This window comes from Nanorana parkeri, unplaced genomic scaffold, assembly GCF_000935625.1.
Source record: "Nanorana parkeri isolate BGI_ZX_2015 unplaced genomic scaffold, ASM93562v1 scaffold127, whole genome shotgun sequence".
Classification (NCBI taxonomy): Eukaryota; Metazoa; Chordata; class Amphibia; order Anura; family Dicroglossidae; genus Nanorana; species Nanorana parkeri.
The window spans coordinates 668724-682873 of NW_017306395.1; the positions used below are offsets into that span (position 1 = coordinate 668724).

Consider the following 14150-nt stretch of genomic DNA (forward strand, 5'->3'; position numbering starts at 1 on the left):
TATCATGCAATAAATCTGAAACTACCCTTGACAGTTCATGGGAAATGTTCTGCAGGATGATATAGCTACCTTCGCTGCTCTGGTACCCTTGATCATTTTTGTTGTCTGCCAGTATAAAAAGAAACTAACCTGAGCCATAGAGTGTGTGTTCTTGCTAAAGTATGGGTAGAGGATTAGTTTCACATTAGGGTGAGCCAGTGTCAGCACATCTGCTGAGAGTTATTCCACAGGAGGGGGAGCAAATTCCAGATGAAATGTGAGCTGCTGCTGTCTACACGCGTTTAAATCTACCAGCCAGAGAAGCCATTTCCCTGCAACTGGGTCTATGGGATTCACTGGTAAAATGTGTTCTGTTTGCACCACAAACCTATATAGACAGGGCAGCCTCTTCTCTAAAAATGTGTCTTGCAGTAAGTGTGGATGTGGCTTGACGCCACACATTATGACCTTATATATGCATGTGTACAATAATCAGCAGGTTTGGGTTTGATAACTTACCTCTGCAATTACCGTATATACTCGAGTATAAGCCGAGATTTTCAGCCCATACAAGCAAGATTATGATTTATTCCCTTCTGCCCATGGAAAATGGAGCCATCATTTCACTGTTTATTTATATGTCATCTACATCATTTAGAAAATGGATATGTCACATCTTCCTTCCTGTCATTCTAGATGAAAGATTTTTAATTGTATGGACAGCCCAAGCAATTCAGTTCCCTTCAACCGCAGGTTGCCCAAAAACATATCATATATCCGGCACCTCCCTGGTCTCTCCGCTGTATTATTCTTGAGTGCTTCGTATCTTCATTCCTGTAGTGAGCTTAATACTTTTTATATTTGTCATCTAAGTGTGCTCTACCAGACTAACTTTTCCATGCATCCTATTCTAAGATTCCTGCTAGTTATAGGGGCATACCAAGCAAAAAATGTAGATATATATATATATATTTATATAATATAACAGTTTTGAAAATTGTGCTCTGCATCATTCAGGACTAATCTCGATGTATACATGGGATGACTGGTACACAATCTAATCAATTACCATCAGTGGCCATAGAGATTTATTCTGTTGATGCCCCCACTTCCCCATATGCTGCATAGAATCCCTCCCAGTTCTTATGCTGCAGGCCAGTAGGAATGGGGAGGTGTTCATATATCTCAGTTCAACCTCAATTCATATTTCTGCTAATGTTGACAGATACTAATTGTGATTTAATAATCTAGACAAGTGTCACTTGATGGTACTTGACCTGAGAAAGTCCTAGAGATCCCATGATGAACAATGGCTAGTCAATGGAAATCCTTAAGGTGCCCATACACTGCCCGATTCTCGTACGAGAATCGCGGGAAATCCCGCGATCGTATGAGAATCGAGCAGTGTGAACGAAGACGTGCGACCATTTCTACTGTACGGTCACACCTCTTTTGTCTAAGTAACACGCTAGAAAACCAGCCGAAAATCGTACGATTTTCGGCTGGTTTGAACGGTGCTCCGGGGACAAATGCCGAACGGGCCGGTGTGCGCACGCGCACACTGCCTGTTCAGCATTGCGCTCATCGGAAGCCCGCCCTTCAGGGGGGCGGGCTAGCGAGGATCGAGAGTGCAATCTGCCTGTCCAAGATGAGCAGATCGTACGTTTTTTTAATCACTTTACAACCATCGCAAGACTAAGGTCTTGCGATGGTTGTACAGTGTATGGCCACCTATAGAGAGGTGTGGGATGAAGTGCTCAGGCAGCTGTCCCTCTATATTTTACAAGGCTGACCACACTGAGATTGATAATACCAATGGTCCTGAGCACCTTTCTTCAGTATGATAATGCTTGTCCAACAGTAACATTTTTCTTCTGGAAAAAACCCACCCAGTAAAGCCTTCTGTTCATCCTAACATGTGGCTCAACCCGGTTTACCATATGCAGCTTATTTATTTCTAAAATAACCCAATTGACAACATTTATTCTGATACAGTGCATAAGTAAACAATTCAGCCTTGAAAATTCTGTGTGCTCTCTACGGCAGCAGGAGGATTAATGTCTAATATGCCGTTTTATAGTATGAAAACAAAACAGATTAAATGTCATATTAATAAGGAGCTGCAAGAGGGCAGAAACAATTAAGACAGAAAAGAATTAGAAAAACAGTTCTAGTCCACATCTAGTAATTGCGATCTTCGCCCTCTGGAATAAAAATGCTGCATGTTAAATTATCCCGTCTTGTACTTTTTTCCTTCTGTTTCCATTGTTTCCATTGCTGTAAGTTGAATTTTCATTTTGTGTTCATGCTCGATTTCAAACTTACTTTTTAATTGGTGCCACTTGATTCCAAGCAACGATTTGCACTCTCATTTATGGTAAAGACTTATTTTCAAAAGTTCGAAGTGTAGGCATAATATTTTCTCTGTACTGAAAGTGAGAGTCTATGAAATGGCTAGCTTTAGGTTCTTATTGTATTAAAGGAAAGGGATTTTCATATATATAATTCCGTTGAAAGATTCATATTTGGAGGTTATAAGCCAACAAAAGTCAAAAAGTATATGCAAAGTTCTCAGAAGCTCTACCTATGAGCGAGTTGTTAGTGGATCAGAACCTTCCACTTCCTGTGTGTTCCATTCAACCACTGAGTTCAGGAAACTGTAACAACAAGCTTGGCGTAGTTTAGACATGACGTCCTTGTCTAAAGCGAACTCTCCTACGCTGCAGGGACATGCTCGCCGGCTGCTTCCCCATTCTTTCCATTATTTCCTTAATACGTGCTAGGTTTGACTTTGTCAGAACAAAGTCACAACGTGTGGCTCCCATCTCATATCCTACTGCACAGTTCTTGGTTGATGGCGTGAAGCCTTCAGCTCGAGCTGTAACGGCATACTCTCCTGGATTCAGTAGTCTCCAGTAATCCCCATCACTCCCTAAGAAACAAAAAAACAAAAAGGCAAAACATCTACATTTAAAGAACTGAAATAATATTAAAGAACTGAAATAATATTAAAGAACTTTATAAATAATATTAGCACATGCAGTATATGTGTGAACAATTCATTTGTAGAATATGAAGGTTTCCAAGATAAGGTGACTAAAGTTTCTTATTTAGGTAAAATCAGGCCTCCTATGCTAAATCCCAACATCACATATCATAAAAGAACTTAGCAGAAGAGTGTAAGAAAGGAATAGCCAAGCTCCTGCCCTCCAGCTGTGGTGAAACTACAAATCTCATGATACATCTGTCTCTGGAAGTCATGCCTGTGGCTGTCACAGTTTTGCAATGCCTCATGGGATTTGTAGTTGCACCACAGCTGGAAGGCCAGAATTTGCTTTTCCCTGGTGTACACCATCAGTTTTGAAAGATGACCGCATCACGGAGGTAAGCAAGTAACAAATATAGATGGTGGACTTTCTCATACCTTATTCATGGTTTGCTCTCACAATAGTTGTAGCTTATATTCACAACTGTCTTGTCACTTCCATAAGTTTAGAAGACCATTGAGCAAAATGTGAGGGACAGCACTGCTAGCCGTTGTCAGACTAGAGCAGGGGTAACCAAACTCCGGCCCTCCAGCTGTGGTAGAACTACAAATCCCATGAGGCAGTGCAAGATTCTCACAGCCACAGACATGACTCCTGGAGAGAGATGCATCATGGGATTTGTAGTTTCACCACAGCTGGAGGGCCGGAGTTTGGCTACCCCTGGACTAGAGGCACCACTATCGCAAAGGTTTGGATAAGCAAGATTGCAAATTTTCAACCAAGATTCCATTGTACCACCTCTTGTCTGGTGCTGTTTAACATTCTCGTAACCCCTGTTGGGTTGTTATTTTAAAAGAAAATAATACAAGAGTTGGGTTTTAAGATTGATTCCCATTATTTCTTTGGGTTTCAGCTGTTTTTAATATGTATCAGTGGAGGAGTTCACAGGCCACAGCTGCTACATCACCACCTATTGATCATTTTACTGAGACAGCGGAGAGCTGGCATCTGAGGCGGTTTCTATTGGGGTGTGACTGGGACTAGACTTGCAGTGTACAGGAAAATGGTACATGCAATGTAGTCACTGTACCAGCTACAGGAACAAGGCTGTTAATCTGCACCAACATAGTATTATTTCTCAGAGCCTAGACTACTTTTACCAATGACATTATCCATTCCGTGTATGCTGCGCCACCACCGTGGCTGGCAATATATATTTGCTAAGCCTGTCGTAGAGTTCTAAAGTTCGTCAGACTGGGCTGAGAAATAATCAAGAGATAGCTGAGCTACTTTTATTGAAAAAGAAAAAGCAGAAGAGAGCGTGGGAGGTTTAAACTAATACTGGCTGCGGATGCACCCAGCATGTGGCGGCTGGAATTATTCCCAGTATTACTGTAAGTTTCTAATTACTGAACTGTTAATTACATAGGGAAACATATACTTAATCCTGCTCTCCCTAAGAGTCTGGTTGTTTTAGGATAAAAGAGAAGGAGGGGAAGATTAATGGGATACAGTTTTTTCTTCTTGTACACTTGAGAAGACATACAGCTAGTTAATGAAATGCCCCGAAATGCGCCTGCCTTGAGCTATTTTTCCCGGGATATTTCTGGAGCCATTTCTGTGCTGGGGAAATATAAGTTATTTTTCAACCCAAAATATTTCAACAATGTTGGTCCTTCAAATCAGAAAAGAAAGGGTCTGTTTCAAAGCTCCACGCAGCTTCTACGGCAAAAAGGATCTGAAGTGTTGTAAATAGGAAGCTGTAGAATGCGTGGAATGAGAAGTAATGTTTCTAGTAATGATACTCATCTACGTTCCTTCTTCTGCTGATCTGGGAAGGTATAAAAGACGATGGACAAGATCCAGTCAGCTGCCATTAACCTGCTGTATGTGTTTTTAATTTACTTATTTGTCCTGGTTACATTTTAGCTGAGCCCGCTGTTGAAAAAAAAAATATGGAATGCATATACGTGTACTGCTTTACTTGGCAAAGGATTTGAAATTGTTGTCAGCCAGACTGGTGATTCATACACCCCTGCCAAAGAATACAGTCAGGCACAGGAGAAAGCATGCAATCATGCATTGGACAATAGTCTAAATTCTTTATCCTATTACTATGTAACTTGTTCCTGGTCAGTGACTCAAAGCAGTGAGCATGACAGCCAGGCAACTATCATTTTCAGTAGAGATAAGCAATGGTTACTTACATATTTCTCTTAAGAAATACAGCCACGCACCAGCCTGTGACTGGACAATTGAGAAGCAGCAGCACACTGATATGGTCAAACGTGTGCTCTACCCTTCTGTAAGCATGTCCCATAATTTAGACTGACATCACTGTACATGGCACAACACCCTCATAGAATGACACTGCTGACCCTCCTTCTCCAAGTCTAAGTTCTGCTTTGCAGACCGAATCAGGTTCTTTTGCTACTTCCACTTACAATACACGTCATGATTCTGTGTTATGAATGCATAACTAGAGTTCAGGGTTTTGAGTATAATGCCAAACTTTTTTTTTCATATTTTGGAGTGTTGAAGGATCCGTCAGATTCTTATTTTTTGGTGAGATCTTAGTCACTATTTTCCCTGGGCACTGGAAGAGAAAATTAGAAATTCTGAATTTTTCAGTTGTCAACATTAGAGGAGTAGAGGGGAAATCTTCCATTAAGGACACTTGTTCCAGAGATGGCTGTCAGAGGTGGAATATACCATCATTTTGGGGAGTTTCCTATTACTTCTACTTAATTTTATCCCAGAGATGGGCTTAAAATATCAGACAAGGGGCTATGAGCCATCAAAAGCCAAAACTTGCAGCTGAAATGCAACTATTTAAGCTTAACCTGAGTTGAAGAGAATATGTCCTCCTCTCCATTGGAAGGAGTGCTGTCCATGGCATCAAACTGTAGAAGCACCACTGAAGCATCCAGGGCACAGACATTCTGTGAGTAATAATGTATTTAGAGATAGAACACTCCCAAGTAACACATCTGCTTTTATCTTCCACAATCAGAAATTCAGTATTCAATTTGTGGATATATTTCAGCACATTTTTACTCACAACAATAATCTGTAGTACAAAGCTGTCTCTGAGATACGCTGGTTCTATCAACATTCTTTCTTGAATGCCACAATGAAACATTAGCTACTGCCTTCTAACCTTCCCTACAAACACAACAGCAAAACCATGACAGTGTATGTGCAGGCAAAATCATTTCTTTCACTGTCAATAGTACATGGATCTATGTGAACTCATTTGTAAGTAAGAAGTGCCTAATCCCTGTATTTTAAGGACCCATTGCCTCTCCAATCTCCATTAGCTTGCTTTTATAGCATTTGTAGATAGGTTTCCATTTAGTAAAGTTCCATTCTTTAAACACACTTTATTTGATATTACGCTTTACTTTGTTACTCTGCAAGCATGGAGGTTTGTTCGTCTATGTGTGTACATACAACAAGTGGTATTAGTTTATTGCAACATTCGGGAAGGTGAGTTGAAATCCATTAAAGCTCAGTAATAAATTTCTATTCAGATTTTAATTAATACTCCCTTAATTTGTCTACAGCTCCTTCTGCCTATGTTTTGGATAAGGGTAACACCATGTTCTTCTCTGGTCATAATTACATGGATGATAAGGAAGAATCATCTTCTGTGTTGTAAATCTAGGCACGTTAATGTCAGATAACAACATCATACTGGGGGGGCATGCTCACTGTCATACGCAAGGCAAAGGATCTCACCCTTAGATACTCCAAGATATCTAACAAGCTGAGCGGTGTTTCAATCCCATGGTGACCTCCCGGAAAACAAATATCAGTTTGGATGGAGTTGGCCTTTAAAGTATGTAATCAGCTTTTACTCAAAAAATATTCAAATAAATATTTCATAAAATAAATACATTTATGTCACAGTGTGTTTGTTGTCATTCAGCCATCTCCTTCCTGTTGCTCCAGCATTGGGTAGACATCATGGAGAGGGAGAGTAGGTGCCGTTAGAATTAAGGTAATTTAAATGATTGTTATGCTTTCATCAATACTGGATTGAAAGTTAATAAGATACATTTTAGCCACGGTATCACCTGCTAGTGAAATTTGAAAGCTGCTTACCAACATAGATGCATAAAGTCTCCAGTGCAGTCTAAACAGTTATACTTCTGAATAATTAAAGTGAATCTGTGCCCACTGTATGCACACTAAAGTATATTGAACAAGCTGTAAAAGCATGTTAAGCCTCATTCACCTCTGTAGCTATAGGTATTTTGGGGAAATGTATCTTAAAAGTTCACAACAGAGGCATGGAGATCCCAAATCTATACCCCTTTACTGTCTACTGTAGCATAATTTTGGCAGCCTGCCCACTCTATTTGAGTTTTTGTTGAGATCTTTAAAAATCTTTGAGAATAAATTACTTTATGGTACAAGTAGCAAGAGAGGTGAGGGATGGCTTGTTTTAAAGGGCATGTAGCACTCTGTCTCTTTCACATCCATGCACATTTATTTTAGTGCTGGTTGTAAGCGCCACCCCAGCGTGAAGCCCAATGGGCGTTCTTATGTGTAAGCTAGAGTACAGCACTGTAGACACTACGCTCTCTCTGAGATTCTCACCAAATAGTATAACATTATAATCAGAGTTTAGATGGGTGATTATGTGCAATGGTTATAGCTGTTACCACTTAGACTTATAACACAGCCCCGCCAGGGCTGACTGTGGAAGAATGTTTTGTAAAACTTCCCCAAGGCACATCCAAGCAACAGAGGATGCAGAGAAGGAGGTCCCCCTGGCTGGCTGGATGTACCTTGGGGAAGTTATACAAACTATTTTGCCTCAGTCAGTGCAACGTATGTTTACTAGCAGTTGGCTGATCATACAGCCCAGCCAGCACCGACTGATCAGAGGATCAGTCATTGCTGGCAAAATAGTTTATATAACTTCTCCTCCCTGTATATCTTCCCCAAGGTGCTTGTGTTGAAATTCCAGCTGACTTCTCCCCCTTTTGTACTGAATGACAGGGCTCATCTCCAGAAGTTGCCTGTTGCCAAAGATGGCAATTAGACCTCATTCCATATTCACCCACTTGTGAACAGAATGGTTGGGCAGTGGTGGGGGGTGCTATCATCCCTGCTGGCTCAGCAACCATAGCAGCTACAGGTCCCTTGGGGAATTCAACAAATATTTTTGTTTTTATGTGGTGATACCTCCTCTTCAAAGCTCTTTTCCTGTTGCTAAGAATATGTAAATAGTTCAATGTCCACAGTCTGGGCACTGGTACACTTCAAAAAACAGTGGTACCCCCATGTTGTTTAAAGTGGGCTGTGTAAGTGAGGACCCCTCTGTATTATTAACAGAAGGGACCCCTACCATATAAGAGAATTACATTTTATCCTGAATATCTCTTGTCTTTAATATCTCACATCTGTTACTGCTTTAAGAAATGTCGGCCAAGTATTTGCCAAACATAATGGTTTCTAATCCAAGAGCTTCATATATGAGGTGCACTGTATAAAATTGAAGGTTACAAAAATAAAGATGGAATCACATCACAATGAGAACTCTGGAAAAACACACAATAATTGTATAGTCTATAAATGTTATTTCATGCGCCTTCTCTGCACCACCTCATTTTCTAGCCATTTAACAAAGATGAGAGGCTTGTATAGACCTCACTCCTAGCATAGAGGATATTGTAGGTGCACTGTAACAAGGTCTGTTTCTATTCACCCTGCAGAGGGTTATGGGTAATAAATGGCTTCAGCAGCAGATTATTGTGCACACCTTTGGTTGTGCCAGAGGTGGGGTACAGACAAGGAGAGGATAAAAGTAGCTTTCCATCAGGCAAAGTCATTAAGGCGGGAGATATTTCCAGAGAATGTGTAACTCCACGTCCCCAGAGCTACAAAGGCTGAAGTAGTTATAAGCTGCAAGAAATGCTTTCGCATGCCAGCATTAGGAATACGAGTGTTTTATTTGTGTATCCTAGCAAATATTATGGGCTGTAATGATGAATGGCGTACACTATGGGAGGAAGAGGAATTTATAGGGGCCCCAACATAATCTAGTTTCTAGGGGTCCTTGTAGATGAACTATTTAATGAAGCCCTACAGATTCCTCTTTAAGTAACCCTATCATGACAGTAATATGGAGGCTTTTTGTTGTTGAAGTCCGCAGTTCATGCATCCAAAAAGAAACCCCTGTGAACAAAAAAAGTGAATAGTGAAATCACTACACACTAAAAAAAAGTGCACGAGGGTGCTGTGGTCTTCCTCTAATGAGGAAGGGCCTCGATTTCCTGAACACCCCGGGGCGCAAGGCTCCTGACAGGGGCAAGGACGACTTAGGTCCACCTGCCCAAAGGCCGGCGGACCCCGATCCTCCGGGACCTGCCGAAACAGGTCCCTCGACTACTAGGTGGGGGCTTCCCCGAAGAGAGACCCCCGAGTGGGAAGAGGCAGGGAAGCCCAAAGAGGCCACATAACCTCCTCCCCAACTTCAGGAATGGGTCCCAAAGGTACCCGCACCCTCCGGCTTCTGTGAAGTCAAAAGGGTATCCATGCATAAAAATAGTGCTTAAAATAAATAAGTGCCTGTGCAAAAACCTGGCACGCCATACGGCCAAGGTATAAAAATTGCCAGAGGCTAGCCAGAAGGCCTGCCCAAGAAGCATGGTGCAGAAAAAGCTTGAGTGCCATGACCTAGTGCAGGTGAATCAAGTGGGGTCCCAAACCCAAGTGATTATCCAGCACACCCTGAGAGGCCACTCCCAGGAGGCACAGTACCGTGGGCCTCTGTGCGCCCCGAACCCTCCGGCTAGACAAGCGCAGCCCAATCCCTACCAGAAGGCATTAGCACCAGAAGAGTTACTGCCTACAACTGAGGACAAGCCTGGCATAACCCTGTCAGAATCAACCCAGGAGGAAAAGAAACCCCTCCGGCACCCACCTATTACTCCAAGGAGTTTTAAACAACCATCTACCGGGACGAGGATAGTGTTGTTCTTCCCTGAAAACTGATAAGAACAGATGCTACACTTGATCTTAGCCAAAAGGCAGAGAAGAGATGGAGGCTGCCATTGCTGACCTGCTTCTGATAAGCTAGTTACCTGGCTGTCATGTTGACCCTCTGGCTTCAATACATTAATTAAAGCATTATGATCAGGGACAGCCAGGCAACTAGCTTTTTTAGAAGAATATCAGTATTGGCAGTCTGTGTTTTTCTCTGCCGGAGGATATGAGGCACGTAATACAAAAAGAAACCATTTAAACTGTAGTTTTGAAACCTCACTTGATACAAGCAATTCTAAAGCTATAAAAGTGGCACAAAGACTAGGAATACTAATTTACTGTTTGCATGCGAGTAATGACATCAGCAAGGTGATTTTGATTTTAAAGCTTAAGAATCATAAGAGAAGAGAGTCTGTTCTGCATAAAACCATGCAGGATCCACATTTGCCTTTCCTTCACTCCCATGCCACTCAGCTGCAAAGAAAAATACTCAGGTCTTCAGAGTATGGAGAGCATGTGACTCAATGTTTTCCCATGTGACAGCACTGGTGTTTGGTGATTGGCTGTTCAACACCAAGCTGTCACATGGGGGTCTGGGAGAGAGTCATCAGCCCTGTGTAAGCTCAAAGTTGGGTAGCAAACATCCTCCAAACAGAGCACCTGGAGAGCGAAGGGAAGGGAAGTACACTGGGCTGGTTTGGAACCATTAACGTGAACTTGTTCTTGCAGGAAAATCTTAAAGTTTAAATAAAACCCAAGAACAACCATGTAATATACTGCAGCTTACCAGTCCTTCGATAAAGTGGCTGCATTCGTTTTATTTTTTTTCTAACTTTATCTTTATTTTTTTGGATGATCCTGCCAGTAACATATTTCTTGTCCTACAGTGACAACACTCATTCACCACACTGTATCTATGGAGGAGCATAGGACAGGGCTACAAAATACCTCCTTCTTTCCTTTTGTATTTTATAGTCCACAAAGAAATGGGGAAAATATGAACTGATAAGATTGCAGCAGAGGGCAGAGCGCACAGAACATAATCAACTCTCAAGATTTCTGGAAGGACCAAAGAGTTTTTTTTGCACTTATTGAACTGATATAGCAAAACACTTTCAAGGGTATATTTAACAGACCAGAAGGGCCCAAACAGGATAAATTAATTGTTAGGGTTTACATGTACTGTAAACACTGTGGCAGCTACAATCAGTGACAGCACAAAGAGCTATATCATGCAGGATGTGGGACATCACGGATACTTAGACCGCCAGAGCCCAGAGAAGAAGTGGCTGCAGGGACCGGTCTAGCAGCTAGGTGGGAGTAAAGATTGGGCAAGTATATCTTTTTGTTTTAGACCTAGACCAAAACGAGCACTTATCCCTTGCAGAGCGGGGGTAGCCACACTGCAAAGGTTAATTTATTACAGGCCTGGAGCTGTTCTTTAATGAGAAAGTCACTGCAGAGGACAAGACATAATGTCAGAATATTCAAAAGTGTGACCCTTCTGATATTACTCTTCTGGGACTCCATCCAACTGACCTCTCATACCTGCGTTAACACTACAGCTCAGCCAAGTGACTCATAACAATTAATGCTACTCACTATAATTTAATATTACCTAAGGCGCAGCGGTCTCAGAGGCTTCTATGCAAACATCAAGCATGGGTATTGGCTAGCGAATGCTCCCACCTCTCTTTGCCCAGTCCAACGACGTCACCAGAGAGAGCTGAAGTCCAAAAGTTTAGCCAGAGATTCCATAACTAATGCTGCAATAACAGTAGTGCACTATGGCGACAGGCTAATAAGATGCAAGATCACGTATTACAAAACAGCAACTGGTATATTTTGTTTCCATGGATCATATTACTATTTCTGTGGATGGGGTGGGGCACGGGTTCAGCACATACATCATTTTGAATCACCAAAATACATTTTCTGCACAACACGAAAGCCTTCAAAGAAATCTAATGCAGTTGCCATATTGCAGAAGACTGCCATGAAAGACTACTATAGCACAAGAGAGACAAGTACATGATCAAAAATTATTTTGCACATGCAGGTCAAAGTTTTTTCAGCACAGGCTAAAACGGAGCCTGTAAAATATTCACGTTTATAGCACTTCAGCTTCCAATATGAACTTAGCCTTCAATTCCAGCTATTATACAGTATATCGTGTCATTTTGGGTATGATTGGGTAGGATTTAATCCTCCTTTAAGTTTTTTTAATGTCTCTGGGACTCTGGTCAGCAAACCTCCTAAAACCCCTTCTTTGTCCTTTAAAGGCTGCACCTGGTTTTAATGAGAGCCAGTCACAACTGGACTTACACAAGAATATGAGTGTTCAGTCTTGAATAACTATAATGGCTTACTTATGAAAAAACTTATATTTCCTCCTTTATTTAGCTTCACTTACTGGATGAGTCTGAAGCTTTGTAGGGAGTGCCATAGGTTACTTGACATTTGACAGTTGCTGCCCTGCCTAAGTGCACACACTGTTTTCCAGCTCCTGAATGTGTATTACGTGAAATTAGACAGATACCAGGATGACCTCTTACCCCCCTGACTCAAGTTGAAGAGTCAAGCTGGCCATGCACAGGTAGATTTTCATTGGAACGTACATATTAAAACTCCTATTAAAACAGAACGTTCAGTAATGCCATCAGCATCTTATAAAATGAAAATCAAAATTTTGTTTGATTTTAACGTACAATTTTGAAATGAATGGAGTTTCCCAAATGAAAACCACATTCACTGTTAGAGTTTTGTTAATTCGAGAAACAAATTCCATCCTGTTCCTTCAATTTTTTTCATCACTGTGGTCGATTTGATCCTATAAACAGTTAGAAAATCGAACTTCTGCTGGTCTATGGCCAGCTTCAGACTCATACAGAGTAAGTAAACCTGAAAATGGGGGGAAACACAATACGTTTAGAAGTAAACCACAAATATTTAAGATGAAATATTCCGATTTTTGGATAAGCCCAGTCATGATTAGCTTTCTTTAAAGGAGAACTATGAGGTGAGTGCTTTTCACTCACCTCATAGTTCTAGCCGACCTGTGACAATGAGACTGTCACAGGGCGGCTCAGTAGATCGGGAGGTGAGCGAACACATACCGGCGTTCGCTCACCTCTCGATCCTGTCATGGCTCTCTGCTGTGACAGGGGAGGGGCTGGATTCCCCCCGCTCCGATCCGCCAGCGCTGACTGGCGGAACGGATGGGGGAGGGGCGGGTACAGCTGGCTCTGCCTTTAGATAGGCAGAGCCAGCTGTCAGTCACGCAGCTGGGCGGATCCCGGCACAATTGTCGGGATCCGCTTCAGCTGCGGCATCTCAGTATACTCAGTATACTGAGCCTAGGTTGACGGGAGGACGCTAGTTTGTGTCCTCCCGTTACCCTAAGGAGAACTATGCGGAAAAGCCTTAACCCCATAGTTCTCCTTCAAGACAGCAGTAGTAATAATGTTCATTTTGAGCTATACTCTCCATATGCATACATGTGCACCCTACTTGTCTCTCTTAGAAATATATGGAGTAATTAACTCAAGGTGAATAAAGACACCTTTCAGCTTTAAGGATGTAACTCAATTGCATAGCAAAGGTTTAAAGAGACTTCCCTACCTAACTTCCAGAGATCCAGCCCAGCAGGAAATCAAGCCCTATCTCACTCCATGTAAAAACAGAATGTTCAGCTTTTGAATACTAATATCACTGACCTGTACGAATGTCATGATTGATTCCTTCCACAGATATGACAGCATTTCCTATTCCTCGGCCATAAATATCTTTCACAATGCCCTTAATCCCACGGTGAACCTGGAGAAACATAGGGGAATAAACACAAGATTGACATCAATAATGAAACAATTCTAGTAATATTCAACAGTACAAAGAATTACAAGCTTGTAAGAATTCAAGATATTTTCCATGCAAAACTTGGACTGCAGAATAATGATTTTACTATTGCTGTGCACAAATACCTGTGCTTGAGTGAACATCTATTGCCTACAAGCCTTGCTGAACCAGAATATCTTTGTTTTTCCTCCATTATTACACTATTATGTAAAAATATCAAACATAATATGAACAATTATGTAAAATGTGCATAGAAAGCTTTCCTGGTCATCACACTGTTGGCTCTAGTTATCTGTTGCTCACTTGTCTGCTATGTATTATATGGATGTG

At 41.5% G+C, this 14150-nt stretch overlaps 1 protein-coding gene across 1 annotated transcript in view; it reads right to left on the reverse strand.

The window, feature by feature from the left end:
- Positions 1–1830: 1830 nt before the first annotated feature.
- Positions 1831–14150, reverse strand: part of CPXM2 (carboxypeptidase X, M14 family member 2) — a 72293-nt gene continuing 59973 nt past the window's right edge. The window contains exons 14-15 of the mRNA XM_018553708.1: positions 13682–13781; positions 1831–2911 (exon numbers count right to left, since the gene is read on the reverse strand). Of these exons, the coding sequence (XP_018409210.1) occupies positions 2661–2911; positions 13682–13781 (351 nt within the window). The 3' untranslated portion in view covers positions 1831–2660. The remainder of the gene's footprint in view (positions 2912–13681; positions 13782–14150) is intronic.